The sequence below is a fragment of the Nannobrachium achirus genome (assembly GCF_963921795.1).
Source record: "Nannobrachium achirus genome assembly, chromosome: 7".
In the NCBI taxonomy this organism is placed as follows: Eukaryota; Metazoa; Chordata; class Actinopteri; order Myctophiformes; family Myctophidae; genus Nannobrachium; species Nannobrachium achirus.
In genome coordinates, this window is record NC_137816.1 from 55,487,146 (window position 1) to 55,515,098 (window position 27,953).

A 27,953-nucleotide genomic window follows, 5' to 3' on the forward strand; every position below is an offset into this window, starting at 1 on the left:
ATTTATACTCTGTCGTATGACTGCAACGTGCATTGAAAAGAACATTTAATTTCAGGGTCTTTCATTGAGCAGCACAGTTGTACAATGAAGCATAAATTAGGCTGAGGATCCTATTCCAGGTTATTGTGTACAATTTCTACAAGATTCTACTCTCTCGTTAATCATTTCTATTGGTGATTAGAAACCCCACAAACACACTTAAAAATAGCCAACATTGCAGATGTTTCAGCTCACAGCGTGTCGCACGTTTGAGCTTTCAGACAAGCTGTTTTTTCTACTTTTGCGCGACACTGTAGTGTAATGAGGTAGAGCATTCGTTTAGGAAAAATAATCCGACGTCATGATGTGACGTGTGGTCACCTCTCCATGACGGTCAGGCATTCCTTCCTCCAGGTGAAGCGGCTTCCTCTTCGCAGGCGGAAGCTGCCGGGGGCGGAGCTAATGGGGGGCGGGGCTTGGTGCCATTCCACCATGTCATCCAGAGCCAATGGGGCGGCTCGCATGGCCAGAGTGGCACCTGAGGACACAGCAGCAACACACACACACAAACGTTTTGTGATTATAAATGTATTCCAAGCAGGCAAGAATATGCAGAATTGCACCTTTCTAGTTCTGTAATGCATGTATACTGTATTGGCTGGATTCTTGTTCTGTAATGTTGTATTGTATCATCTTAATGTAATGGCCTGGAATGCTGTTCTAATTGGAGTCTTTATGTTCATGTTCATGTATTTTACAGCTGTCCTTGAATTCACCTTTGTCTTTACCGTTTCGTGGATGGCATCTCACTGTGAGATTTGTAAAACATTTACTTTAGGGTGTCCCTGGCACAACATATTTTTGGATGGGGGTCTGTGGCAAATTCCATATTAATTTAAACGTCCTTCTTGAAAAGTGGAACTACGCGAGACAGTCAGGTTTCAGCGGTTTCCGTTTGCATGTTCAGGAAAGAAACCCAGTGATGGACCTACAGTAGGCTGCAGTCTAAAGTAGAGAAACGGATAGCAGACAGACTGGAGTGGGACTTCTAACCCTGAGAGACTGGCACATACCTTACTGTAAATGGACCACAAGTAACCCCTAGCATGTCCCAACGACTGATTTATAGACATCATCGTAAAGTTTTTTTTTTTCCTAAAACATCGTAGCCAAGTTATAAATTTAAGCTAAACCAAATAGGTTAACCTACTATAAACCATGACATGTCATGCAGTAAACCTAAACCATGTCAAAATGTTACCTTAAGTACTATTTTTATTTATTCATACAGCACATTTAAAAACAACAGCATTATGGTTATGTAACAGTGAATGCGTCACACAACACAATTACATTGCTTCTGCAGACATCTAAGTTACAATGTATATTTCTACAGCAGCTCTCGACCCTTTTAATTTCAAGGACCCCCTGTTTATAATTTTCCTTCTCTGTGACCCCAATATACACTGTCCAGACCCAGTGTTCTAGAGTAATGTACAGCCCTTGTCCTCGAAGTCCCCCGGTTTTGCCTTTAATGTTTTGTGCATAGTATTTTAATACATTCTCTTGTATTAGTTCTATGCAGAGACCTGAAATAATGGGTGTAGAGAGTGTCCACGTGATGAGTTGTGTGTGATGGCCGGGCCATCTGGACATCACTGAATTAATCCATTTGAAAAGGAGCATCTATTAGAGCCTGTTATATACAGTAAAACATATGTATGCATGTGCACATCCACTCACATTCTTATGCACACTTCTCACGCTCTCCAACACACACACACACACACACACACACACACACACACACACACACACACACACACACACACACACACACACACACACACACACACACACACACACACACACACACACACACACACACCTAACCTCCCTCATTAAACTTTTATGGTGCAGCCGATGTTTGAGGATGTAATCAAATACAGCATCCTTTCACGTCTGATTCCTGCTGTTGATTTGATTAAGGACTCATTTCATGTTGGAGGAAAAAAGCAGGAATAGGATATGATGTTTGGTTAAAGGGAACATGGATGCAGTGCTGGGAAATTCAAATCAATATGGACCATACAATGATATTTCATGCGTCTGCAAATCATCCTATTTTCCCTGAACGTTATTAACGACACAATTTGTTTAACAAATTATTTGATATGTCTTATCATCTTCGTTTACTCAATTCAATCTTGAAATATGTGAATAAAACTGGTTGAAGGGGAAGCAACAGTGCAATAGGGGTAGAGGGGCCGGATTGGAAACATGAGGTTCCCAGTTCGATCCCAGGCTCCTGCAGAGTGTCCTTGAGCAAGACACTGAACCTCTAATTGCTCCTGGTGAGCAGGTTGGTGCCTTGCATGGTTTCCTTCTCGTTCATTCATCGGTGTATGAATGTGTATGGGAAATTGTGCATGTGTGAATGTAATGCACAATCAATGTAAAGTGAACATAAATGCACCATTTAGCAATAGAGGAGATGATTTTAGTGAATGATTTTCCTTCACTACACTGCAAAGAAAGAAAATCCTACCCACTGTGAAGTAATCAGTGCCTTTGATGAGTTTATTTGTGTGTACACATTATAGAATCAGCTGGGCACCACTTTAAAGTAACCATCTATATCTAGCACTTCAAGTTTAATGGGGCCTGTCACTGGGGTTAATGGAGCCTGGCTGTCACTGGGTTTGATGTTGAGAAACGGGAGTAATCACCTGGGTTGGTCTTCTCCAGTTGGTACCAGCGAAAGAAGGCCCTCTTCTTCTGTTCACTGAGGTCTGAACCCTGCTGGAGCAACCAGTGAGAGATCCTACTCTGACTGATGCCTGCAGAGCAGAGGAGAGAGAGGAGAGTTTGTACAATGTAAATCATATGTACGTTATGGGTCAACGTTTAAGGGAAGGGCGCAGATACTTGCCTGTTACCTGAGCGACCACAGCCTGCGAGATTCTCCTGTTCCCCAGAAATGCCTTGATCTCCTCCTTGATCATGGAGCTGTCTCTCCTATAGGACAAGAGGAGGGACGGAGCAACAGACAGACAGAGAAAATATGAGCAAATATAAAAGATGTCTCAGACACTGTATAAACACACATTTATATACTGTACACCCCAACACACATTTAATCATTTATTTATGTTCACATTTTACAAGAAAACATCTTGAACACAAATACTGGTAGATGCACTCATCAAGTTCAGAATCTCGTATGATACTGTATGACTAATCATAGTCTATGGATACAAGAAGCACCGTCTCCTCCATATGTGGCGGCTGCCTATTATCACAGATATTGAACAGAATTTTGCCAATGCTTTGGCTTTTGGCTTGGGAATTCCTGCCGTCTGCAAACCCCTTATGACTAGTCTGTGGACATGGCCAAGGCTTCCAAATATAAACACAAGTAGTTTACAGTTGTACCCAAGTTGTTCAATCTCATTTTTGAGAAGTTGGTATTTTAGAACCTTAGCAAGGAATGCCTCTTCCAGACTATAGTCAAACGTACAACCTACTTCTAGGATGGTGACTTCTCTGCTCTCTTCATCAACAACAAAAACATCTGGTGTATTGGCTGTCACATTTGAGAAAGTGTCAACTTGGTTATTGCACAGCATGAACATGTTAGGTGAAACCCTTGTGTGGGTATAAACTTTAACAGAGGACACACACACACACACACACACACACACACACACACACACACACACACACACACACACACACACACACACACACACACACACACACACACACACACACACACACACACACACACACACACACACAGTTTCTTTGAGCAGACTCATTAACATATATATTGATATGGTGCCGACTGAGATTCAATGTGTGTAGAAATGAAGGCCTGTGCAGAGGCGAGCAGCTGGAATATTTCATGTGCTGTACTACTCATCTCGCTTTTCACAATGTGTTGGGTTTTAGGCCTCGAAATATTTAGCAAACTAGCATATAGACCACAATGGTTATCCTCCACCGTGAATAATTATTTGTCACAGTAGGTCTAATAAATCAAATTATAATTAATACATCAAAAGGCCATACAGTTGTCTACCACCAGTGTCCGAGCTTTGCAAGATTAGACCCCTCTCTATCGTCACAATAGTCCATGCCCTCTATGTGAGTTCTTTACATTCAGTTTTACTCCAACCCCTCTGAAGCAGCTGGTCAATTCCTCCATCTCTAAATGCCATTAATGACACAATTCAACACTGTACCTCCATGTTTTATATCAGGCTTTGTTCTGACACACACACACACACACACACACACACACACACACACACACACACACACACACACACACACACACACACACACACACACACACACACACACACACACACACACACACACACACACACACACACACACACACACACTGTCGCATCACAGACACCACCCTCTCTGCTTTCTCTTCTTCCACAAGGACTCTTTTACAACCCTAATAAATGACAATCTTGAAATAACACACCAACCAAGCACCAGGGGACCTCACCTGTAGTGGTCTCACTCTAGCAGGAAACTTGTCTCTGCCAGTCCAGACCACAAAGGAATGTCTTATCCACAGTTCAAAATGTCAGGCTTTGATTTAACTACATACTGTAGGAAAGAACTGAGTCCTATGTGAGTTCTCCCATGTTCTTACAGGAACCATTCACCTTTTTTCAACCTCATCTCCGGGATCCTCACTAATGCTCACTAGACTCTAGCGTACCGTCCTCTAGTGACTAGAGAACGGTAGTCTCTCTAATTACTCGCTGTGTCATATACCGTAGATGGGCTGTGTGGATAGCTCGAACATTAACTAGCCATTGACATCATCGCAAGAAATTGAAACTAGATTGAGATTTTTTTAATTGACAGAACACCCGTGTCTACTATTTTAGCATGCTACACCAGGAATAGAAAGTAGGGGTGGGCGATATGAAGAAATACAATATCACAATATTTTTCCAAGCTGTATCACGATACACAATTTTATCACGATTCTTTTTCATGTTGGTTTTTATGATCATTTTTCAATTTACTTGACATAAACAAGACTCTCTGGGTTCCTTTTGGGAGGTCTAAATTGTATGTATGTATCTAAAAGTATGTAACTCTGACAGTATAGTGAGTATACAAATGAAACCAAATGGACCCGATTTGTATACTGTCAGAGTTAAGGGGAGACCATGACATTTTAAAGTTTGAGAACTACTGATTTAGACCAAAATGCAGGTTTAAATTGAATTCGGCAATGAATCTCTGTATTAACACATATGGTGCCAACCCCGAGTTTCCCGAGTTTGTATTGGTACCAACGCTGTGCCAACCCCGAGTTTCCCGAGTTTGGGCCGTTTTTGAAGAAATGAACAAATCTTTTTTTTTTTTTATGTTTTTTGGACCTCCAGAAATGTGTTAGGCATGATCGCGATCGCGAAATTGCATGTTTAACCCCCATACCAACCCATTCTTTCAAACATGGCAGCCATGTTTGTTTACATCTGAAGAAAACATAATGGCTGATAAATCATGAATGCCTGAACGGATTTCCAAGCGGATTTTTTTGTTTGAAAGCTGTGAACAGTGGGCACACACGTGGTGCATCATCTAGGCATGGGCGTGCACGATCCGTGCACTATAAATTACATGGAAGTCTATGGAGACCATGGCATCGCGGGACATTGAAGAGAAAAAATCATGGCACCAAAAAAGTTAACAATTAAACTGTTTTTTTTACAAGGCTCCCTCAATTGTATCACGATATATACTATATCTCTGAAAAGGCATATCGTCTCAACGATAATTATCACCATATCGCCCACCCCTAATAGAAAGGCTGTCATTTCCATTAGCTCGAAACCCTGGCAGATATATTTTCCAGCTATCCACAGGCCACCTTTGAGACACAAAGTGAGCACACAGAAACGTCTTATAGCGAGCAATTGATGACACAATATGAAGATATTGTGGGAAAACGTATAATAGCATAGATAGATTATTAGTCTTGATCAGTCACTGAGGAATTAGTCTTCCTCAGTGCAACCAATTACCCAGAATTGTACCTTTCTAGTTCCCTCCGCTCTTACCTCATCAGTTCCTCCACCTTGTCGTCCACGTCCATATCTTGCTCTCCGGTGTCGAACACGTAGGCCGGCGCCGCCACGCCACTACCACCACCACGGCCGCCGTCCACGGCGAGGGGAAAACGCGAAGGCGGCGGCGGCGACAGCCTGCCGTTGGTCACGGCGACCAGGCCATTCGGCGCCCCTCCTACTATGGTGACGGGAGTCGTCGGGAGGAGGGGAGGTGAGGCGTCGCTATAGCCGTTGGCAGGCGGCGACGGAGAGAGGCCGTCGGCGGGGAAGGCGGAAGGAGTCTGTGTGGCCGTGGAGACGCGCCGGGAGGACGGGTCAGGGGAGGAGAAAGGCGAGGGACCACCAGGGGGCGCTAGTCTCGGGGGCCGGCGGCCGTGCTTGTGGCCGTGCTGGCGGTCCAGGCGCTCCAGCGTGTCCAGGGCGTGGAGGATCTCCGGCCGCGACATGCCCGTCCTCCTGAGGCGCTGCAGGAGGTCGATCTGCTCTATGGTGAAACGAGGCTCCTCGCACCGCTCCGACATACTGAGAAGAGAGGAGAGGAGAGGAGAGGAGAGGAGAGGAGAGGAGAGGAGAGGAGAGGAGAGGAGAGGGACTTTAGTTGGTGTAGCTTGCAGGAGCAGGAGCGCTTTAACGATGGCTGTCCGGTTGGTGCATTGAACATTTTGCTCAATAAGATATCTCAAAAACTTGGATGAACTCCATGATCTTTAGTCTAGTCACCCATAGGCCAAGAATATATATTATACATTGTATTACACACTCACACTTGTGTTATGACTAGCAATGCAGGCCAAATCAATGAACTGCCATCAATATTGTTGTTATAGAATATTCCCAATATCTTGACACCTTAGTTTCTAGGCTTTAAAGATTTATTTTCTTTCTTTTTTGTTTGCCTTTCTGGCACATTATGTTTTGATTCTTGTTCCTTTCCATTTAAAAGTATTGTTCTTTTTATTACATGTTTTAAAAATGAATGTATGGGCATTGTGCAAATAAACTAATAGCAACTTGTGTCACATCAAGAGTGAACTAATCTGAGTTGCCAGAAGTTCTTTTTTTCACCATTAGGGGGGCGAGAAGAACTTCTGGGAAGAAACCATTATATCTCTGGGCCGGAAGTCAGCCCAGCTCAGAATCTGAGTAGCAGGAAGTTGCACAAGTATGGGTAACCAGAGACAAAGATGGAGGAGGTTACCTATGTCTCAAAAAGCCCACATATCGAGGCAAATCCTCCAAGACTAAGAGTGAACTAACAGTGTGCATAGTCAAGACTCAAGACATGTTTTCAGCACCCTCTGGTGGAAGGATCTGCATTCTGCAGGCAGTGTGACAGACTGAGGGATGTACAACTACTTATAGATTATTAGACAGATACACAGTCAAAGGGAAACTCCAACTAATATAGCAGAATTAGGCAGACAACTACTAATTTAAATTACAAAAGTACAAACAATCCCTATATTTTCTTTTTTTTTAACCACAAAAACTCTATCCCTAATCCAAGCACCGACACCAGAGTCCATTGGCAATGATAATCCCCTGAACAGAAATACACCAACCTTTCTTTTGAGGAAACCATATTATAAAGAAGTGCAAGGAAACATATTCAGAATACTGGGGAAAAGGAAAGTAAAAGCCAAAGTACATTACAATGTTATCTGACACGAAAAGTATTATGAATGGTTAAAATGTCTTACTGCAGTCAGGGATACCCATAAAAACAGACACAGACCCTGACCAAGTACAGGCTCAGTGATTGAAAAAGGTAGCCATAATAACCATAATAAGAGCCAGTGGCACTGGAAGAAAGGCCTGTCACGATTATTTGATTAATTGTCACTCAAATAATTGTGAAATGGCTGACATATTTGACAACTTTAAACTTAAAAAAGAACATTGATAGTGGAAACAGCCATATTATGTAAAATACTTGTGCTCAAGACGATTTAATTATGTAATAATTGTGACAGGCCTACATGGGGGTCACCAAAATAGTAGGCATCTTTTACCACACCGTTACTAATTTCAGATCAGTGAAGTTTTTGTTTATTTAAAAATAGATAAATATGCACATTGTTGATAAAGAGGTCATTTTTAAATTACAACAAATCAGTCATTTCAAGAACTGCTCTTAAATGTGTGTTTGAAATATAAAATAAACATGCCTATCTAAAATGAAAGGCACATGGAGTCATGCACAGATGTCAGACAATGGAATCTGATGCTTCTTTAAGGTACAGTTCACATATGGATATTGGAATCAGAGAGAGAGAGAGAGAACAAGATAAGAATTACAACAGAGCAAAGAGGTATTGTGTAGTGTATTTTGTGTATTTTGTGTGTGTGTGTGTGTGTGTGTGTGTGTGTGTGTGTGTGTGTGTGTGTGTGTGTGTGTGTGTGTGTGTGTGAGAGAGAAAGAGAGACAGACAGACAGACAGACAGACAGACAGACAGACAGACAGACAGACAGACAGACAGTGAGAGAGTATTATTGTGTGTGTGTGTGTGTGTGTGTGTGTGTGTGTGTGTGTGTGTGTGTGTGTGTGTGTGTGTGTGTGTGTGTGTGTGTGTGTGTGACTGTGTGTATATACAGTATATGGTGGGGTAGAGCGAACTTGGGAAAATGCCAAGGAATATTTCCATCTTCCGCGGCCAAGGCCCCATATTTTCTCCCTTTGAAGCTGAAAAGGGGGAGGAGAGATGAGTCATTGGCGTATAGCATATCACACACATATCTGCTCCTCGGGACACGGAGTACAGAGGGAGACAGGACACACGCACGCACGCACGCACGCACACACAAAGCCTGCAGCAAGACATTCTGACAATGAAATGTATTATATTCCAATTTCTGCTCAGGATTTACTTCAAATGAAATGACAGCCATCCTCCAGACTGAGGTTTTTACACTGCAACAGAGTACCTGTAGGCAGGAAAACGCCTGCTGTAGGTGTGCATCTGAAAACTCCTTTTCACCCTAAATAAAAAGATGCAAGAGCACTTCGTTGACACATTGCCCCAATGCCCTTGACCCTTACCTAACCGTCATTCCAATCTTGTTGAAATGAGGATGGAAAATGGCCTTGCTGTTGAGGATTTCTCTCGTCTTTCTAGCAACTGGTTATAATCGCGCTGCAAACGAGACAGCAGGCACAAAGTTGCTCCCGCACAGCTCTAATATATGCACGATGCATTAAGCCCATGGGAGACATTAACTGTCTCCTATTGTCTACGAGCTGAGCGTCCCATTAATAACCCGCCACCACCACATTCATCTTTCAACCACATTCCGCAGCACTACTCTGTCATTAAGTAGTTCGATATTACAGTCCACGTATATATCGCTCCATTTCAGATAGCATGAAAACCACATTAAAAAGCCAATAAACTTTTGAACAAATATGACACAATGTATGACATTATTTTGTTGAAAGAAAAGAGGCACGACAATAATTCTGAAAGTAGCCATGTTAACTATTGGATTTTCAGCGTATTCATGTATGAACTATGAAGTCCTGCAATGTATTTAATTACCATCAGAGTAGCTGAACATATTTGTCTCCAGAGAAGTACTGATATAACAGAGTGATCACATCACCTCCCTCGTCTCTTTTTAGATCACAGCCCGGGGCAGTAAAAACACTAGACTAGTCTAGACGAGAGTTCCAGTGATACAAATGAATACGCTAATACCGGGCTAGTGTAAAGAAAGAAACTCTATCCCCCTAGAGCACTGGTTCTCAACTAGTGGTCCTGGGACCACCAGTGGTCCTTGAGGGGGGTCCAGGTGGTCCCCAGCTAAATGATGGAGAGTTAGTAACTTATAGATCTTTAACTCTTGAGAGTGTAAAATGAAACCAATTGGTTTAATTGTATGCTCTCAAGAGTTAAAGATCTATAAATGTGCATTATTTCAATTCATTCTAAGTCTACACAATTAAAGAATGTAGAAGAATTGTTATTTTGATCAACCTTTGCCTGTCATCCCTCCTATGGTACCACATCAATACAGCATGGAATTGTGGACAAAATCCTATCCAACGATAACAAAATATTCTACGTTTTGAGTCTGAGAGGCTGAATCTCATCAAACGGTGGTCCGTAGTTCAAATGCCCAATAAATAATGGCCACTATGCCCACTATGACCACTGCCCTAGAGCACAGGAGTGTGTGACCATGCACTATGGAGGGATAGGGTTAACCCACATGACTGTATGCAGGTTTTCATTCCAACCAAACACTCCATCAACTGATTTCACTAATTATTTACCTACTTCCTGGCTGAATGTGTGTTAATTAGTGAACTCACCCCAGACTAGAGTAGTGTTTGGCTTAAATGAAGACTTGCAAAATACAATGACTGAACACCACTGATATAGATTCCACATGCAGCAGCAATACTCAACTTAAAATATCTTGAAACGTCTTTAAACAGTAGAGATGGTGCTCCATGCCCCATTCAACAATTGCTATGAAAACTGCATGGTGCTTTAATTCCACAGTTATAAGTGATAAAATATGTAAAAAGGTGACAGAGTTGAGGTGTTGACTGTTGACTGATTCCATTTCCTCAATAAATGCTCTGAATGCTGCTGACACTACATGTTTGCGACATAATGTTAAGTCATTCAATTCTACATTTTTGTGTTCATGCCGACAGACAAAACAACCCACAGTTTCAGTTTAACTAGAACATGGATGCGCAGACTAAAGGTTCTTGGTCTTGCTTCTCGGGCCCACCTCACTGCTTATCACCATATAAGCGTGGGATGGCTCACAGTAGCTGACAGAGTACAGCATCTTGCAATGGAATGGGCCTGGTGTACAAGATACACTACACCACCAAGATACCCATGTACCTGACAAACTACTTTCAAAACGTCAAGGATGTCCACAATCACAACACCAGAGGCAGCTCAGCTCCACTAATCATGTTCAACACAGATTTAACACTAAAAAAAGTCTCTAATTCGTTCTCCAGCTATACCACCAACATGTGGAACGCCCTACCGGCTACCGCAGGCCTTAACACATGGGATGCTCAGGTTTATAACATTTCTAGCTGTTGCTGCTGCCGCCGTTCACTCACGCTTTATTTTGAAGAGCCTCGGAAGCTTTGTGCGTGTGCACGTGGGTGTCCACTGACGATTGAGGAAGAAAATCCATTTGTTTACAAACGCTCGCGAAACTAAAATCTAAAACGCGGCCGACCATCGCGGTAAAGTGTCGCCGTGAAAACAATCAGATCTCTGCTTCCCTGGTGTTCTTTTCACCTCATTCATAGATAAAGCCCTTTTTATGTTTCAGAGTAGAATGGAAATCAATGCAACCAGCTCGTGCCATTTTCTCTCTCTCTCTCTGAGCTACGGGGTGACGTATGGACTAGGGTCATTCAGAGGGCAGGCAGCTGCACGTAGAGCTGTACAGTTAACCCTTCGTTGTCTCATTCAGGAACGAGACAACTCCTTTTGGCAGGGTGACCCTAGTGGCCTTAACTCATTACTGAACGAGTTTGGCACCCAAGTTGTTAAAGGAGTGCAAATCCCTAGCCTCCTTCAAAATTGGTCTGAAAAGTCACCTTCAGACGGCTGCTACTCGAGACTTGTAAATAGACTAAGCCCCCTTCTGTCCCTCCTTTTTCCCTATATTTGCTGCTTTTGTAATTGATATTATCCTATGCAAAGTACTCCGTCTGTCTTTCAATGTTATATGAGATACATGAAGTGGTTCCTCTGTAAATAAGCCGTAAAGCTTTCTAGGATCTCTTTTTAGTTGAGCTTGTACAAGTGATTTGTGCTCTCATGAAACTGTACTTTTTCCTATTGCAAACTTCTAATACATTCTTCAATCAATCAATCAAACCTATGGGCCGTGAGATGGTCTGAAAAGGTTATGGGCCCAGGACAACTTTAACAGAGGAATACGGTGAATCGTTTTAGCATAGGTTGTTGATGTCATACCAGCTGAAAGTAACAATGCTAGCGAGCTGTGACAAGCCAGGTTTTGTAAAGTTCAAACTTGCTTAAAATAAATGGTCCTTGGTGAATCTGATTAATAATTTGGAGAATGGACATCATCATGAATAATGGACCTGAATAAGTCTTCAGTCACATTCAATGCATGTCTCTTAGACCAAAGAAATGACAATGACAACCTGACAAATTAACCTTTCTCCACCAAGACGGACAGCGAGCATTAGGGCTAATTAGACACACTGCATGGGAAATAAAGAATAGGCCTATATGTGTGCCCCATATTCTCTGCTGCAGAGCCAGCCTTGGCATTGGCCATGTGGTGAAACAGACTGCAAGTCAAATACTGCTGACTGGCATTGGTCAATTCCTTTAGCCTTGTTGCTCAGCAAAAAAACAATGCAGAGAAGGAAAACACAAGGAGAGAAGGAAAGAGGGCATTATAAAAACTCAAACCTCTGTACACAAATCACTACATTTCAAATAATGTTTAGCAGACTATTTGAAACTATCTCAGGGTCACGGAGATGTATAATGTGGGATGATTGTTTATTCAGTTATAAACTTGCAAATGTCTGAAATGCAAAAAGAAAAGAAAAAAAGGAAGAAAAAAAAAACATTTTTGTTTGTTTTTTTATTAAGCCTACGCGAGCATCCAACGTGTGCTGCTGCTGCCCAATTAATCTGAAACCAAACGCCTGAAGTTTAGTGCTCAACTGTTACACCGGTTTTGTTAACCTGTCGATTATGTGACTCCCCATGAGTGGCTCTTTGCAAAGACGCAAAGAGACACTCATGGGGAGTCACAATAGCAGCCAGGAAGTTATACATCCCATCAAAAACATGTTTTCATGTATTCCACGTAGCCATAAATTATAACTGCTTTGTTATGGCTATATTCCAGGTATTGCTGACTGCTGAGACGGATATTTCCAACAAGTCTACATTGCAGGTAACATAAAATACTCTTCGAATTATTATTTTGTTATGTTTTATACCCCTGGCTGACTTCGAAGAAAATGTCAGTATTTCACACGCCAGAATGATTTGACCATCCAACTTGTAACTTGCACAAGTTGCACAACACAAAACAACCCAACACCTACCTATCTCTTCATCACATTCACAGCAGCAAAAACACTGAACTGCGACCTCTGGCGTCACAGAATTCTATGGGTCACCGATGTCGGTGTTACGCCGGCTCTGCGCCGGGGCAGATGTTGCAGACAGATGTTCTTAAGTCGGAGAGATCACAAATCAGAATAAAGGTGTTGCTGCAGCTCACTAACATGCATTTGTGTTTGTGTGCCAGCCCTCCCCGCAGACCTGAATGGAAGGCACTAACAACATGTGTGTTAGTTAGTGCTTCTGCTGCTGGCAAAGCAACAGCGACCACAAAGTGTCAATCGGTGCCAATAAGTGCCCAGCCTGCGGGGCAGAGGCAGGGCTACCAGCTAGCCGCTGTGTTAGCCTCCGAACCAAGTTGTAAAGCCTGTGTTTACCTGGCTGTTGTAGTCTGTGTCCTCCCACCGACTGATCATTGATAAAACACATAGATCTGCTCCACCCAGCGCTCCTCAGGACAGCATGCACCGCCCGTCTCGTTCCAAACGCGGTCCCCCTTTTTTCCCCTAATTTGATTTCATTTGGTAGTGAGACTGATTCGCCTTTGTCCGACAGACAGACGCCATATTGACGATGTGACGCGGGGTTCGACGGGACTTGTAGTCGTCTGAAGTTATTTTTTTGCGCCACAAACACAACAACGATCGGCATTCAGAAACTATAAACCACCACAGCTGGCGGAGACACCATGGTTTCCTCCCCGCCGCCAGTCCTGTTTCGTGTGTGTGTGTGTGTGTGTGTGTGTGTGCGCATGTGCGCGTGCGTGCGTGTGCACAATGGTGTATAACTTCCATGCCAACTTTTAAAGTAACAATACAGGTGTACACCGGCACAGATAAACTTCATATGGCTGATTTAAGTCATGAAATGGCACACACTTGCCACTGCCAGCCAGGCAATATTTAGTGTAGGTAACTTGACAGGCAAATGTGGGAGGTGGTTGTATGTAATGTAAAAGTAAAAAAAAAAAAAAAAAAAAAATCTAATCTAATCTGCCTTGAAAACATGTTTATCCAAGTACCTTGGCCCAGGACCAGAATGGAAACAAGCTCCTATAGACCTACTGTACTTTTAGCAAACTGTTAAAGTGTTCGATCAGTCATCTTTGTTTACTACATAAATCTCATACATAATGTTCTCCTATAAAAATGGACAGGAGAGAGCTAGCCTTTTTGGAGCTGTGTGAAACACAGGCTCCCTATACGTGGCTGTGTGGGTCTGTGTGTGTGTGTGTCTGTGTGTGTGTGTGTGTGTATGTAGCCTGACTTTGGCGCGTAACTAGTGCCGCACCATTTACGCCACTCGCGCAATATATACATCAAAATGTGCGGCTCGGCCGGGAATGGTGTTCTATTACCTTTCGTTCCGATCCGCCTTACCATGCCGACGTAATCGGCAAAAAACGACGCTTAATTGTCCCCATTGACTTATAATGGGACAATGCAAGAAATCACTTTCAAGTATTTTTCTCTCGTAAACCATAGGAGCTACAGTTTCAAACCTCGGAGAGGAGATTCATAATGATTTTAAGAATGAATCGAAAAATAATTACATCACTCGGCCTCATGGTGGCGCTATAACGGCCCACTTTACGTTTTGCCCCGTAACTCTTGAACCGTGGATCGGAAAATTAAAATTCTTTTTTCCCTGGATTCCTTGGGTCAAGACGCATCTCCCCATATAGGCCACGCCCATTTGCGCCAGGATAGATTTTCCGCCATCTTGAATTTTCTCCAAAACACACTTTTTGCTCCTTTTCCTACATATTTTCTTCAAATGTCACAAAAATCGGTACACATGATCTACACACACACACACACACACAGCTCCACTTCACACGGGTGTGATTTTTTACCCATTCAGGGCTTCCAATGTAAAAAAGACCGTAAAAGGTCTTATTTGGGCAGGATCCTTTTAGGCAGGGTGTTTAACTGTAGTTGTACTGAACTACATTTCAATTGTATTGACTATACTTGTACTGTTCTCCATTTTTGTCTAATAAAATAATCAATCAATCAATTCAATAAAAAAGCCAATGCTGGGTACTGAAACCTGAATGTGCTGATAGACAGTCAGAGAGACGGAGAGGGAGGGGAGAAAAGGGGGAAAGTTTGAACTTGAGCTTGATCAGCGAGACACATTCTTGATTGTGCCATCAACAATGTGTAGGAGCATTAAAATGAGTGGTCTTCTTTCCAAGTACTGTACATTCCACCAGAACCACACACACCCCTGCTAGTCTGTTTCAATCCCCAAAAATACTTTCCGACTGTACATCTCGACTAAACCGTCTCCCAATCAGCCGTCTTAAAGGTGTGTCTCAGTGAAATACCGTAGAACTGCAAAATGTGCAAACCCCATTCCCACTACACAGAAATCTGGAATGAAACAAAAATGTATAAACCACTGACAAATGCTGTAGTAATAAAAGATTGTTTATTATTCAGGAGTTGTTAGAAAACGTGTCTACTGTAAGGTACAAAATGAAATATAACATGACAGTTCTAGAACACAAAGTACAATCATAACCTATTCAACATGTCAATAGTGGATGTTGTTTGAGCCAAATGCTACACAGAGAGGAGGAGACTCATCTCTCCTCTGAGCAACACCTCAACAGAGGACAGAAGAGTGCAGACAGAGAGAGGCGAGAGATGGACTACACACCAGTGAAACTTTTTAGACCTGGAACCTCTTTAACCATTATTTTATGCTATTTTAACTATTGAAAAATAGCAGATCTACAATCTCACAGGTGCCAGGTTTCAATATCTAAAGCATTAAATAATGCTTAAAGTAATAATGTGTAATAATGTGTTCCAGATCTTAAAGGGTTCACCTCAAGGACCCCCATAAGGGACCCACAAATGGAACAAATCTTGGTTCCATGTGTACACTCTCAGAGTTACATACCTGTAAGGATCCATTTGAAAACCCCCTCAAAGAACCGCGAGGGTCCCTGGAACCCACTCTGAGAACCACCGGTCTACACAGTACACACAGTTCCTTAAAAGAGATGACAGAGCAGGACACGGATACAGAGCGAGACGGACAGGAAGGCACATAAAGAAAAACAAAGATGAGACAGAGGGACAGATTGTAACAAACGGAGAAATACATGAAAGATGAGAGACAGGAATAGAAAAGACACTTAACGGGCACAGACAGCTGATCGACAGTGAAAACAGTGAAGATGTTGCTACTGTAGATAATGAGTTAGCAATAGCATCCATGTTGGACTGGCTTTCTGCAACACAATGTTAAAACCATAGTGCAGCTTGGCTACACATATTAGAAGAAATTATAACAGCCTTCAAAAAAGCTGAAGAAAAGCAAGAGGTGATGACACGTTATTTGCAGGCTGACATACAGTACATTAGGTATAGACAGCATCTTTACGTTAGTTTTGTCACAACTAACAAGGCGAGTGGCAGTGGAAATGCACACTTCGCAAAAAATACATGATGGCATACAAACACACACAAGTTAACACAGATGGGGGTGTGCGCTCAGGCACGTCGTTATGCGTAGAGAGGTAGTGGATAATGAGCAGTCACGCTGACATGGTGATTGGGGGTTGGCGAGAGAATCTGCACAATGCAAGACTTTGTCAATTTAATACATGACAAACTGGGCGAGAGGAAAAGATAAATCAGGATTCTCCACCTTGATAGACACAAGTTGAACATGTCACATGATGACAAAAAAAAACACTTCATCACTATTCTGACAATTTCTGAGCATGTCATTTGGTGTGAATAGATGACAATTTGATCAAAATATCTACAATCTCAACATGTCACAACATTTTGTGAGCATTTAGATATGCTATTGTCGCTCTTTTACATACAACAAGGTATACAGAGTTTAAGTGGTTAAAGAAACCATCAATAGGTTGTTAGGCATGTTTGTTGTGTCTGTAATCTGTGTGCTTCAGGAGGGGACCCATATGTTGCCGTGCGTGTCAGGGGCCTGGGTGTAGGGAATGTTCCACATCCATGGTTGGTCTGAGAACAGAAGAGCACAACAAGACAACATAAACTAAGGCCTAGGCCAGACGGAGCTGGATATTTCATATATCCCGGTTTTTCAGATATCCACACGACAAAGATATATAGGTCTAAAATAATCTGATTCCCCAGACCTTCACTAGGGGGACAAGCACACACAGTAAAATCTTCAGAGATATCCGGCTTCCATGTCTACACGGATCCAGTGAATCGGATATTTTTCAATGTCTTCACTTATTTATCTGGTTTAAACAATATCCAGTTTCGCGGCCGGAATATCCAAAAAAATAATAATTCTAGCTTCAGAAATATCCAGCTGTCTGATTTCTACCACCATTGTTAATAAGTAATAACAAAGGTTAAAAACACATGATTTGCTTAACAGAAATAAGTGCTTCACAACAGAAGGCCATGCCCACACACACACACACACACACACACACACACACACACACACACACACACACACACACACACACACACACACACACACACACACACACACACACACACACACACACACACACACTATACCTTTCTCAGAGTAGCGTTGTGGGGGAAGGTCAAAGGGCACAGGGAAGGCGTTGGTAGAAGAGGTGATAGGATATGGGTTCCTCTGAATAGGGAAGGTCTGCATGTTCTGAAAGACATGGACAACCATGCACACCATCAGATAGCGTTCAGTGTTTCTCCTAGGACCGAGTTGTAGCAGTGGTGGTGAATGTGTTTCACAGAGAAAAATGTATGTGCTCAAAACACTATGGATTAAGTGTACAGTACATGTGCACAGAAATGAGCAGGAGGAATGTCTATCTAGTTTATAATATCATTAATAAGATGCAACTTCCAGATGTTTCCTTGTCTATTCCAACCAAATTATTACATTGATGTAACATTACGCTTAGCTTATACACCTGGCAGCCATGTCTGATATTTGCATTGAAAACTGTGCCTACAGTATACATAGGGTGGCAACTAGAGTGGCAAATAATTGTCTTAATGGCAAGATGGCCGCTGTGTGAATATGGTCAATTGCTAAACAGTGTAGCTTGATTTACTAAGACAACACATCTTCAAGGTTCTTTTTGGGAAGAGATGAAGCAGTCTATTGAGTGATGTTGCTGGATTCTTTTTTTCTTTTTCTTTTTTTTTAAATAATCCTGATCAGCGTTGGTTTGCTTCATTGTTAACATGATCTAGCCAGTGTTTGTTTTAACACATTTACTGCCAAATGTTGACGAGATATCTCGTAATTTGAAATCCAACGGTTCACTGCCATGGACATCATTTCAGGGTTTTCAGTGCTTACACTCAAGGGTGCTCTTCACCAATGTGTGAATGGTGCCTGGTTGCTAGGAGACTGATACAACCGGCGCCATCCCAAACGCCCTATTCACTTCCAGGTTATTCATATTGGGATTTGGAAAAATCCATTTATATCGGATCCCTTTCCCAGATTGCGTTTTTTTGGTCAAAATCATCCCAGATGCATTTATTTAAGACAATGTCTACAGCCATGTTTCCATAAGCTTATTCGAAAATAGGAAGCGAATTATCATAAATTCGCATTAAGACAAAGCGAATTTAGCCTGTTTCCATTTGTGGGTGTCATTCGAATTAGCGACGGTCGCATGAGTTGATCGGGCAGATTTTTTCAGACCGAACCGAGATGTGAGCACAGAGCACTCACTGCACGTCTGACTGCTGTGACTCGATCGCTGCACAGTACTCATCCTGCAAGTTTCAGCGTCCTCTGGAAGGTGGCCGATCTGCAAGCTCACAGCACGACGCGGAGACGCGGATGCTAGCTGCTGTGAGCTTGTAGATCGGCCACTTTTGGCACGCAACACCGTGTGATGAGAAGGGTTAGCCACGGATGGCTAGACTCTGGGAGGTGAAAACGGGAGGAATTTACACACGGTCCGTGTCACTCCGTGTGTAACAAACAACCGGCTATACAATGGACGCTAAGCGGCAAGGGAAAGTGTTAAGTTGGAGGACGATATGGACCCAGAATGTCATAATCTATTCGCATTTATTGTCTGACCCATTTCCATTCACAAATGCGCATTTAGTTTATTCGATAAAGCCTCAAAATCCACCTCCTCCAAGCGGATAAAGGTTTTTGCGGATAATGAAAGTTTATTCGGATTTTGAAGTGTTTCCATAAAAAGATTTAAGCGAAAAAGGCTTAATGTGCATTAAGATGCTTTATGGAAACGCCACTTATGTCCCTGAGATGATGATCGGGTAAGTGCAAAGTCAATTGAACTGTGTGTATGTGTGTGTGTGTGTGTGTGTGTGTGTGTGTGTGTGCGTGCGTGCGTGCGTGTGTGTGCGCACACGTTGATCTTACATAAGCAGAAGGCAGGTAGAGGACTCCCAGCTCATATGAGCGCACCATTATCTGAGTGTTGTTCTTTTCCAGAGCACCCCATGCTGCTTTAGACAGGTTGGCACTAAAAAGAAACACACACACACACACACGCACGTCACTATGCAGTACAGTCTGTAAATTGAACTAAGCTAGCAAACAAGAGAGTCAAAAAGAAGGAAAGAAAGACAAAATGCACAGATGATCCAGACACACCTTGTGATGAGGATCCAGGCTAGCTGGGTGAAATCTGGTGACGTCCTCATGTAGGTCTTGATGTGAGGCATAGCATGGCTCCTCCCACTGGTCTCTGCCTTCCACCGGCTGGAGTGCACGCACGCACACACGCACACACACACACACACACACACACACACACACACACACACACACACACACACACACACACACACACAACTTTGAAGTTAAATACAAATAGTGTTATATATAATATTCATCTAAGTACTAGGGATGGGACGATATGAACATTTCATGTCACAATTATTGTGACCCAAAAAATTGGGCCACGATTTACGATATCGCAATAATCAAAATATCCCCAACATCCATTATCCCTGGGCAGAACATTTACCAAAAAATAACAGATCTACAAGCGCACAACGCGTTGTGAGCTTGTAGATTGGCTATTTTTTGTCAAAGAGGTTTGGTAGAAAGTGAAAAAAAGACGCTATCAAGTACGTTATTTCCAAGTCTGTTTTACCTATTATAGATTGTGTAGTACCAGATATAGCCAGGCAAATAAAATGTGAATTGATCCCAGACTAGTCCATTGAGGGAGGATAATTTCACGATGAATTTAAATCTCCACCATTGTGTGTTTTTTATCACGATAAATGATACTTAGTATGCATGTGTGTAGTACGTGTGGGCGTGTGTGACTCCATAAGCCATGATCCAACTTACTGGAAGTATGTGTGAAGCCAGAGCTGTTTCTGAGCTGTCTGGATGCTGTATGGCAGGGAACCTCCAGCTACATTACAAAGGACAACATAACAGGACAGTTACAGTCACATGTACACTACAGCACTGTTTCCTTTCTTGCATTAAAAACTATATACTGTATAAATATATGTCTGTCATGTTGCCGCGATGTCAACAACTACACGTCAGAGATATACGGGTTGACAAATCATGCTCCAGCATGACTTACAACATGACTGGAACGACGAGTAATGAGCATGCTCCGTCTCCATCACAAAAGCAATTGTGGTCATTGTGGTCAAAATTACGGCATAGTCTCATCTAGATGCTGGTATCAGGTGGGCTTTATTATTGGCTTCATATATAAATTATGTGTTTCTCACCTGGGTATCCCTCCAGACTGGTTCTCACATCCTCCACTGAAGGATACACCTGCAAAACACAAACAGAGAGTCTTGTCTAGTGCAATTTAAAGGTAGGGTAAGTTATTGTTTTTGTAACAATAAATGTTGAACAGCTCTATTCTGATAGTAATCATTGCTATGTGTTTGTGCGGTAACAGGAGACTCCCTGTCTCTCCAGCTCTTTAAATTAGTAAAACAGAAATGTATTTTTCATATCGGGATACCAATTCTATTCAATCAGGAGAGAGAATTCACACAGTCACAGGATACAGATTAAACAAGTGAAATTGGAATTCGGGAAGTAATGACCCAACGAAAACACAATTGGAGCTGAAACACTATAAATTTTAAGTGGATAAATGGGTACTCTCCTGATTGGCTAAAACCCACCTGAGAATTTATTTTCCATTTATCAAAGAGCTGGAAAGGCTGGGAAACGTCCCAGTGCAAGATCATATTGTTTTTATTGTGTCTTTTATATTCTATAGCCGAGTGGAACGTACCAGGTGCAGGGAGGGGTCTGACCGCAGCGAGGTTTTACCCAGTGTGCTCATGGTGCGCAGGAACTCCCCCGTCAACCACTTGCTCTTGTCCACTCCCATGGAGCCGATGCTGGAGAACTGACCAATCACAGGCCAGCTCTCTTCGTTGGGAATGGGACGTGCGTTTTCATACAATAACTTGAAAGAAACAATAAATAATAATGAAATGCAAGTTATGAAATGTATGAGACAGGCAGGTAGACGGACAGAAAGACAGAGAGAGACAGACAGACAGAAAGATGAGTCTTTACCTTCCGGAGTCTCAGGTGTCCCCAGCGGTCCATATCTTTACCAACATACCTCCCTGGAGTAGAACCAATCACATAGACTCTGGCAATAGACAGTGGAATTATAAATGAGTTATTATTAAAAATTAAGACGAGAATGCACCTGGGTCCTTTTTTCTGGATACATCAGTAGCAGTAGCACCCACCTGCTCTCAGACAAGTCGTGCTCTTGGATTCTCTGGATCCAGTCGGTGAACTCTGGTGCGCGGTACGACGCCAGGTACTCCAGCAGGTCCCTCTTGAAGAAGGTTGGAGACTCACCGTCGCCTGGTGCGCTGCCCTCCGGTAAACGAGGAAACAATGGGCTCATCCACATTCTGGGAAAAGTAATACACAGCAAAGAAATTCATTTACACCTGAAATCGTTATTAATTATATCGTCTCAAACAATCGAGACAACAGCTGTAAAACAAAACAATTATTGTAATGAGGCCGTCCGTTTCTCCGTATGCACATTTGTCCACTAGAGGGAACTGAGAATGCCAAAACTAACTTAGATCAGGCAGGATAAACATTAGAATGGGCATGAACAATAATCGGTTGGTCTCTGTGAGGTAGTTTCATTACAATGTAAGCAACGATATAGAAATATATTCAAATTGTTTAAAACTATTTACAAAAAATATACAGATAAGATAAAGTTAGAAACTATACTGTATTATATTCAACAACACATTATAGAGGGTGGTATTGCAACATAGGTAGATAAATAAATATGAAATGTGGCACAAAGCACTTAACATAATAAATACTGACACAGAGTGTAGCAGTATATTCTACATATATTCCCTTATACAAATACAAGCTCACAATGCGCCGTAAGAGCTTGCAGATCTTTGGTGCGTGACAGCGGCAGGCAAATAAGTGTAAATAAGTGAATAAAAATAATTGCTCAGATGGACTGACCCCTGGCTCTTCTGGTACCAGTCGGCTCTGATCAGGTTGGAGGTGGTGATGACCACCCTGAAGCCCTCCTCGTACCACAGCAGCATCATTTTCCTGAACCGAGAACAAAGATGGAGGAGCTATTTACAACAGTATCACCAGTATCAATACAAAGCACTAGTGTGTACTGTACCAGTGATTGATTCTCAGCCTGTGGGTCATGAGGATACTGCAAGTGTGCCCCCAAAATAACCGGCAAAACACTTTTGAATGATAGTATAACTTTATATACTGTACATTGTACCTTTTTTAATACCTTGAAAATGTAGTTTTCATTGCGATACCGATACATAGGAATACAGTGTTAATTCCATTGATCGAAGCCAGAACATAATCAATTGATTGATCATGAAAATAAACAGTCTTTGAAAATACACACAGCCCACCCATCTGACCACTTAACATGAAAGTGATTAGATGGGTGGGCCGCGAACACTTGAGATTTTCAAGTGGGCCCTGATGCAGAAGGTTGAGAATTTGTGCTAAAGGAAAACATTACATTGAAAATTGAGGGCTCATTTACCTCTGAGTGTACACACTGTGTAGTTATTAATTGATACATTAACACCGTCTCTCCAGCGCTTTAGTAGAGAGAAAATAGATTTTGAGGTGGCATGCTAATTTAATCAGGAGAGAACCCCACAAACAAACATAATTTATCAGCTTAATTTTTATATTTCTACAGTTCCAACTTTCTCTGATCATTTGTTTTTTCCATCAATTCCAGTTTCACTTGTTTATCTTGTATCCTGTATGAGCTCTCGATCTCCTGATTGGATGAAATTGTTATCCTGAAGAGAAAAATGTAAATGTATTTTCTATTTACAGTATAACAGCTGCCATCTACTGTCCAGTGTGACTGACCACTTTACTCTTTATACTATATAATCCATTGATTGGAGCTTTATGAGCTTAAGCTGTGCATTTCTCATTCACTTTTCCCAGGCAGAAAGAAATATACATATTTTAGGGTTAGAGATTAATTGAGATTATATTAAGAAATCACTAATACAAAATGAACATACTGTACATATACATAAACTATCTTTAACCTCTACTTGTTCTGATATGCTCATGTGTTCGAAAAATAATCCTCCATCTTCTCTCTTTGGCTCTTTCTTATTTTTGTTATTATTCATTAATATCTGGTAGCATCATACATACACACACACACAAGGATCTCAGGAATATTAGTATACTGTTCCCATGAAGAGATTTAGAGATTTGTTAATGGGTAATGTGGCTCAGATCCTTGTCTTTACTGCAAGTGTTCAGAATGTTAATGATGCATGAAGCTGATCTTGTTTTACTGCAATAGCTATCGTAAGTCTCTCTATGAAAGACCACTTTGAAAGAACACTGTTATCAAATAGAATCCTCTCAGAAACGTCTCTCCTTTGATTCTCCACAATCTCCCTCTCGGCTCTACTATTGTCTGTCTCTCCTACACTGTCTCACTCTCAGCTTAACTACAGTCGCTGTTGCTCAGGGCGCACAGAGGTTCTCCGTCACTCCAACACTGAGAAGTCAGGGACAGGCAGGGTGCGATCACCATACTCGACCAGTTTTAAAACTTTTAAGACAATGCTAGGGAAACAGATTCATGTTGACGAATCAGGAGAACTGACAGACATTGCACATACAGTAGGAGGCGGAGCAAAGAAAAGGCTTACGTGTGATGAGTTCCAAAAGCAATATCCAGTTTAGCCTGCAAGGAAAATAAATATAATCCTGTTAACTACTTTAAACTTTGCAAGCCTACTTTGCGCAATTCATTATAGGCGACAACTTTCAACATTTTCAACTTTCAAACTTTTACAATCTAAAATATGAACCCTTGTTGTAAAAAAATTAAGTTGCCCAGCTCTAGCACATATGGAAAGATGTGAGGTGAGCTGTGTAGCCTACCTGACAGAAGCTGATGTGAGGGTAGGGTTGAGCCTGCTGCAGTAGTCTAGCTTTGGCCTCCCTCTTGTCTCCGTGGACTATCAGAACTGGCTTGTCCCTGAACATTACAATATCACACTGAATGCTTTACTGCTTCATTGTCAGAAAGACAAGACAAAAGACAGTGTACAAACAGTGTAGGTGTAGGACAGACACTGAGAGGAGACAGTGTAGGAGAGACAATTACAGGAAAGCTGAAGGCAGACAGTATAGGAGAGACAGACAGACAGTAGGAAAGCTGAGAGGGAGACATTGTAGTAGGTGAATATTATGTGATAGGCCTCACCTAAATTCTGGAGGATACTGCTGAACCATCCAGGCAAGATCAAAGCAGTAGTTAAACTAGAAAAAAGAGCAAGATGAATTAGAGCTATTTAACATTTTGGATCTTTTTCAGGCTAACTAAGGCTATAACTTCACACCTAGTGTGAAGTGAGCGGTGCTATTTATGAGTTAATTTCATTAAGTGTCCCACGAAGCTCGACCAATGTGACCCTGGGCATACAACAAACTTTGGACAAACGGACAAAGCCAGATGTTGGAGCTTAGCTGCTTCCAGGCGCACTGCTCATAAATATCTTGTACAGATTGTATTATTAATTATTAAACATGCTAGGCAAAAGATAAATTAAGATGATACAACTGCACAAAGAATCTCTTACCTGAACTGACTCTTTCAATGTCCCAAATAATGGAGACAGGATGTCTGATTGAAGACAAGTTCATGATGATTAATTGTTCATTTGTTCTTCATACAAACGTACACACACAAGAAACACCACTTCTTTCATCTTTAGGCTACAGTCATGACATGTAATTTTTTAACTTAGTGTCAGAAAAATTAACTGAACAAGTTGGTAGCAAAGCAAGGTTTCAATAACACACTGCAGTCACCGTCCATCTGCAGACACTTTCTGATATGCTTGTTTTCTTATATGGTCAATTAAGCAAAAGTAAATGCAACAGAACTGAACTGATGTAAACACATCTAAACCAAGTTACACTAAACTCAACTGTCAGGTAAAGAAATGCCTGCCAATGTTGCTTTCCTTCAACTGTCGAACAACAAACTTTGTTGCCAAACAAACAGAACGAATGTGGACCCTTCCGTTTCATAGATGCTCACCTCTGATATGCAGAGCTCCAGTGTTGTATTTCTTGTCGAGTCCAGTCACCTTGTTGAGGTAAAACCTGTACATGTCGTTAGAGCAAGGCACACTTCTCTCAAAGAAGTCCTCCGGCTCGTCTACGTAGTAAACTCTCCCGTGGGGACTGGGAGGGCGCTCTTGCTGCTTCTCCACCTTCGGCTTCTTGGCTGGGGGAACTGGACTGGACCTGTGTGGATCTGCGCTACGATTCTTTCCATTCTGACCTTTATCATCGTCACCGTTATCGTCTTCACTATCCGAAAGAGCCCAGCCCGAGCCGTCGGTCTCCTTCTTCCGCTTCCCGGCCAGCGAGGGACTCAGACTGGGTTCGTATTTCACCGGCTTCAACTGGCTGGCGTGGGCCATCTGCCTTGCTTCAGAGCCGATGACCACGGCGGACGGGGCCGTCCTGACCGGTGACGGGTTGGGTTCTGCTTTCACGACTGCCGTGGGTGTGGGTGTGCGAGGACGGTTGTGTCTGGGTGGGGACTCAGAGACCAGGCCATGGGAGGTAGAGACTGCAGGTTTGGAAGGCTGGGCCGAGCTGAGCTGATCGTCGTCGTCATCACTGCTGGACACGGACCACTTGCCATGTTGGCTCTGAGACATGATGGCTGACTGACTGACAGCAGGAGAGAGAGGGGGCAAGGGGGAGATCAGTAGACATTAAGCCAGATTTGAAAACCTCACTTGACAATGACTCACTGAAGTACTGTAGCCCGGTCACATGAATTCTCATTAACATGTATGTGTCTTCTGCAGACCTGGTCTGGTCCCAAGTGCTGGATGGGCGTTTGGTAGAAACCAAAACGTGGAAGTGCAGATGCTGATTGGCACTTACACTTTTTAGTCTCTGCAAAACACCCACCCAGGCTTGGGGGGTCAGAAGCATTTGGTGGATACTTGCAGAAAAGTTACATGACACACTGTAGTGTAGAATAAGTAATAGCATTCATTCTGGGCCAGGGCCAGGCAGCATCACTCAATTAATTCATTAATGTCATTACCTTCAGTTGTATTTACTTATCTATTGAAAGATGTGAAAATGGTCCATTGTCAAGGATGCAGATCATAAAAGTCTTATGGTGGCACACGTACACACACACACGCACGCAAAATAAACAAATATATATATTTAATAGTACAGACGATGATGCATTATTCGGTCACAACTTATAGGGCATTGGTTCTCAAAGTGGGGCCCAGGGGTCCTTGAGAGAGTTCCAGGGGGTCCCCAGCTAAATGATAGTTAGGAACCAAGTGGACACTTATGGGTCTGTACTCTGAGAGTACAAATGGACCAAATGAACCCGTTAGGGTCCATTTGGTTCCATTTGAAAACTGTCAAGAGTTAAATTGACATTACAATATAAATTGGGGTCCCAGAGAAAGATTGAAATGAGGGTCTGTAGCCAAAATGGAGGTCCTTAAATCAAAATGATTGAGAATCACTGCTGGAGCCGCAAAAATATTCTCTTAAGGGGGTCACTGGCATATCTTTTCAAATGGGGGTCCGCGGGCTAATTTGGGGGTCCTTGACATGAAAATAAAAAAAAGAGAGAGAGAACCACTTGCTATAGGGAGCGAATTCATACACGTAATAACGCATTGTTCTTACCGTTAGTTAGTTAGTGAAAACGTGTTTCTGTTTACCTTAGATTGTGTTATTCAATGGTCTTTTGTCTGCGAAGTTGCTCTTCCAACGACCCAGTGCACTCAATGATGTAATAAATGCATTCTGACACAAACATGCACATGAATTAACAGCAAGACTCCTCGGATTGTACTACTGATGACTGATTCCACATGCATATACAACTTAAATAATATTAGATCCGTGATCACAACATCCAGCGCTGCAGCAAGTTGAATTCACTGTTGCACAGATAAATACGTCCGATGTGAAACGCGGAAACTAGACGATTGAGGTTCCCCCCAGGCCCCAACCGTGTTTTAACATAAATAACATGTATTTCACCGTTCTTGTGTTTTAACGGACAGCCTAACTAGTAATGTTAGTAATTAGTAATGTAGTGTTATCATATGTATACGTATTTAATGTAGATAGAGGTATTGAATTCAATTGCTATTGGCTATTTGATTTCGTAATTACATACAGTATAAAGTACAACTCGTCCTTTCAGTGACTTACAGCGCCTCC

The 27,953-nt window shown here is 42.2% G+C and overlaps 2 protein-coding genes across 2 annotated transcripts in view; both read right to left on the bottom strand.

The window, feature by feature from the left end:
• hmbox1a (homeobox containing 1a) overlaps positions 1 to 13,719 on the bottom strand; it is a 21,266-nt gene extending 7,547 nt beyond the window's left edge. The window contains exons 1-5 of the mRNA XM_080729755.1: positions 13,571 to 13,719; positions 6,084 to 6,614; positions 2,908 to 2,997; positions 2,709 to 2,812; positions 361 to 517 (exon numbers count right to left, since the gene is read on the bottom strand). Coding sequence (XP_080585881.1) covers positions 361 to 517; positions 2,709 to 2,812; positions 2,908 to 2,997; positions 6,084 to 6,613 — 881 coding nt within the window. The 5' untranslated portion in view covers position 6,614; positions 13,571 to 13,719. The remainder of the gene's footprint in view (positions 1 to 360; positions 518 to 2,708; positions 2,813 to 2,907; positions 2,998 to 6,083; positions 6,615 to 13,570) is intronic.
• A 1,999-nt stretch (positions 13,720 to 15,718) lies between these two features.
• Positions 15,719 to 27,647, bottom strand: tdp1 (tyrosyl-DNA phosphodiesterase 1). The gene is made up of 16 exons (XM_080729278.1): positions 27,446 to 27,647; positions 25,771 to 26,414; positions 25,307 to 25,350; positions 24,931 to 24,986; positions 24,606 to 24,702; positions 24,371 to 24,405; positions 22,659 to 22,751; positions 21,899 to 22,069; positions 21,717 to 21,795; positions 21,427 to 21,603; positions 20,903 to 20,951; positions 20,502 to 20,568; positions 19,794 to 19,901; positions 19,560 to 19,662; positions 17,738 to 17,843; positions 15,719 to 17,200 (listed from the first exon to the last, which is right to left on the bottom strand). Exons 2-16 carry the CDS (start codon positions 26,399 to 26,401, stop codon positions 17,127 to 17,129), a joined length of 1,890 nt encoding a protein of 629 aa, XP_080585404.1. The 5' UTR covers positions 26,402 to 26,414; positions 27,446 to 27,647; the 3' UTR covers positions 15,719 to 17,126.
• Positions 27,648 to 27,953: the final 306 nt, after the last annotated feature.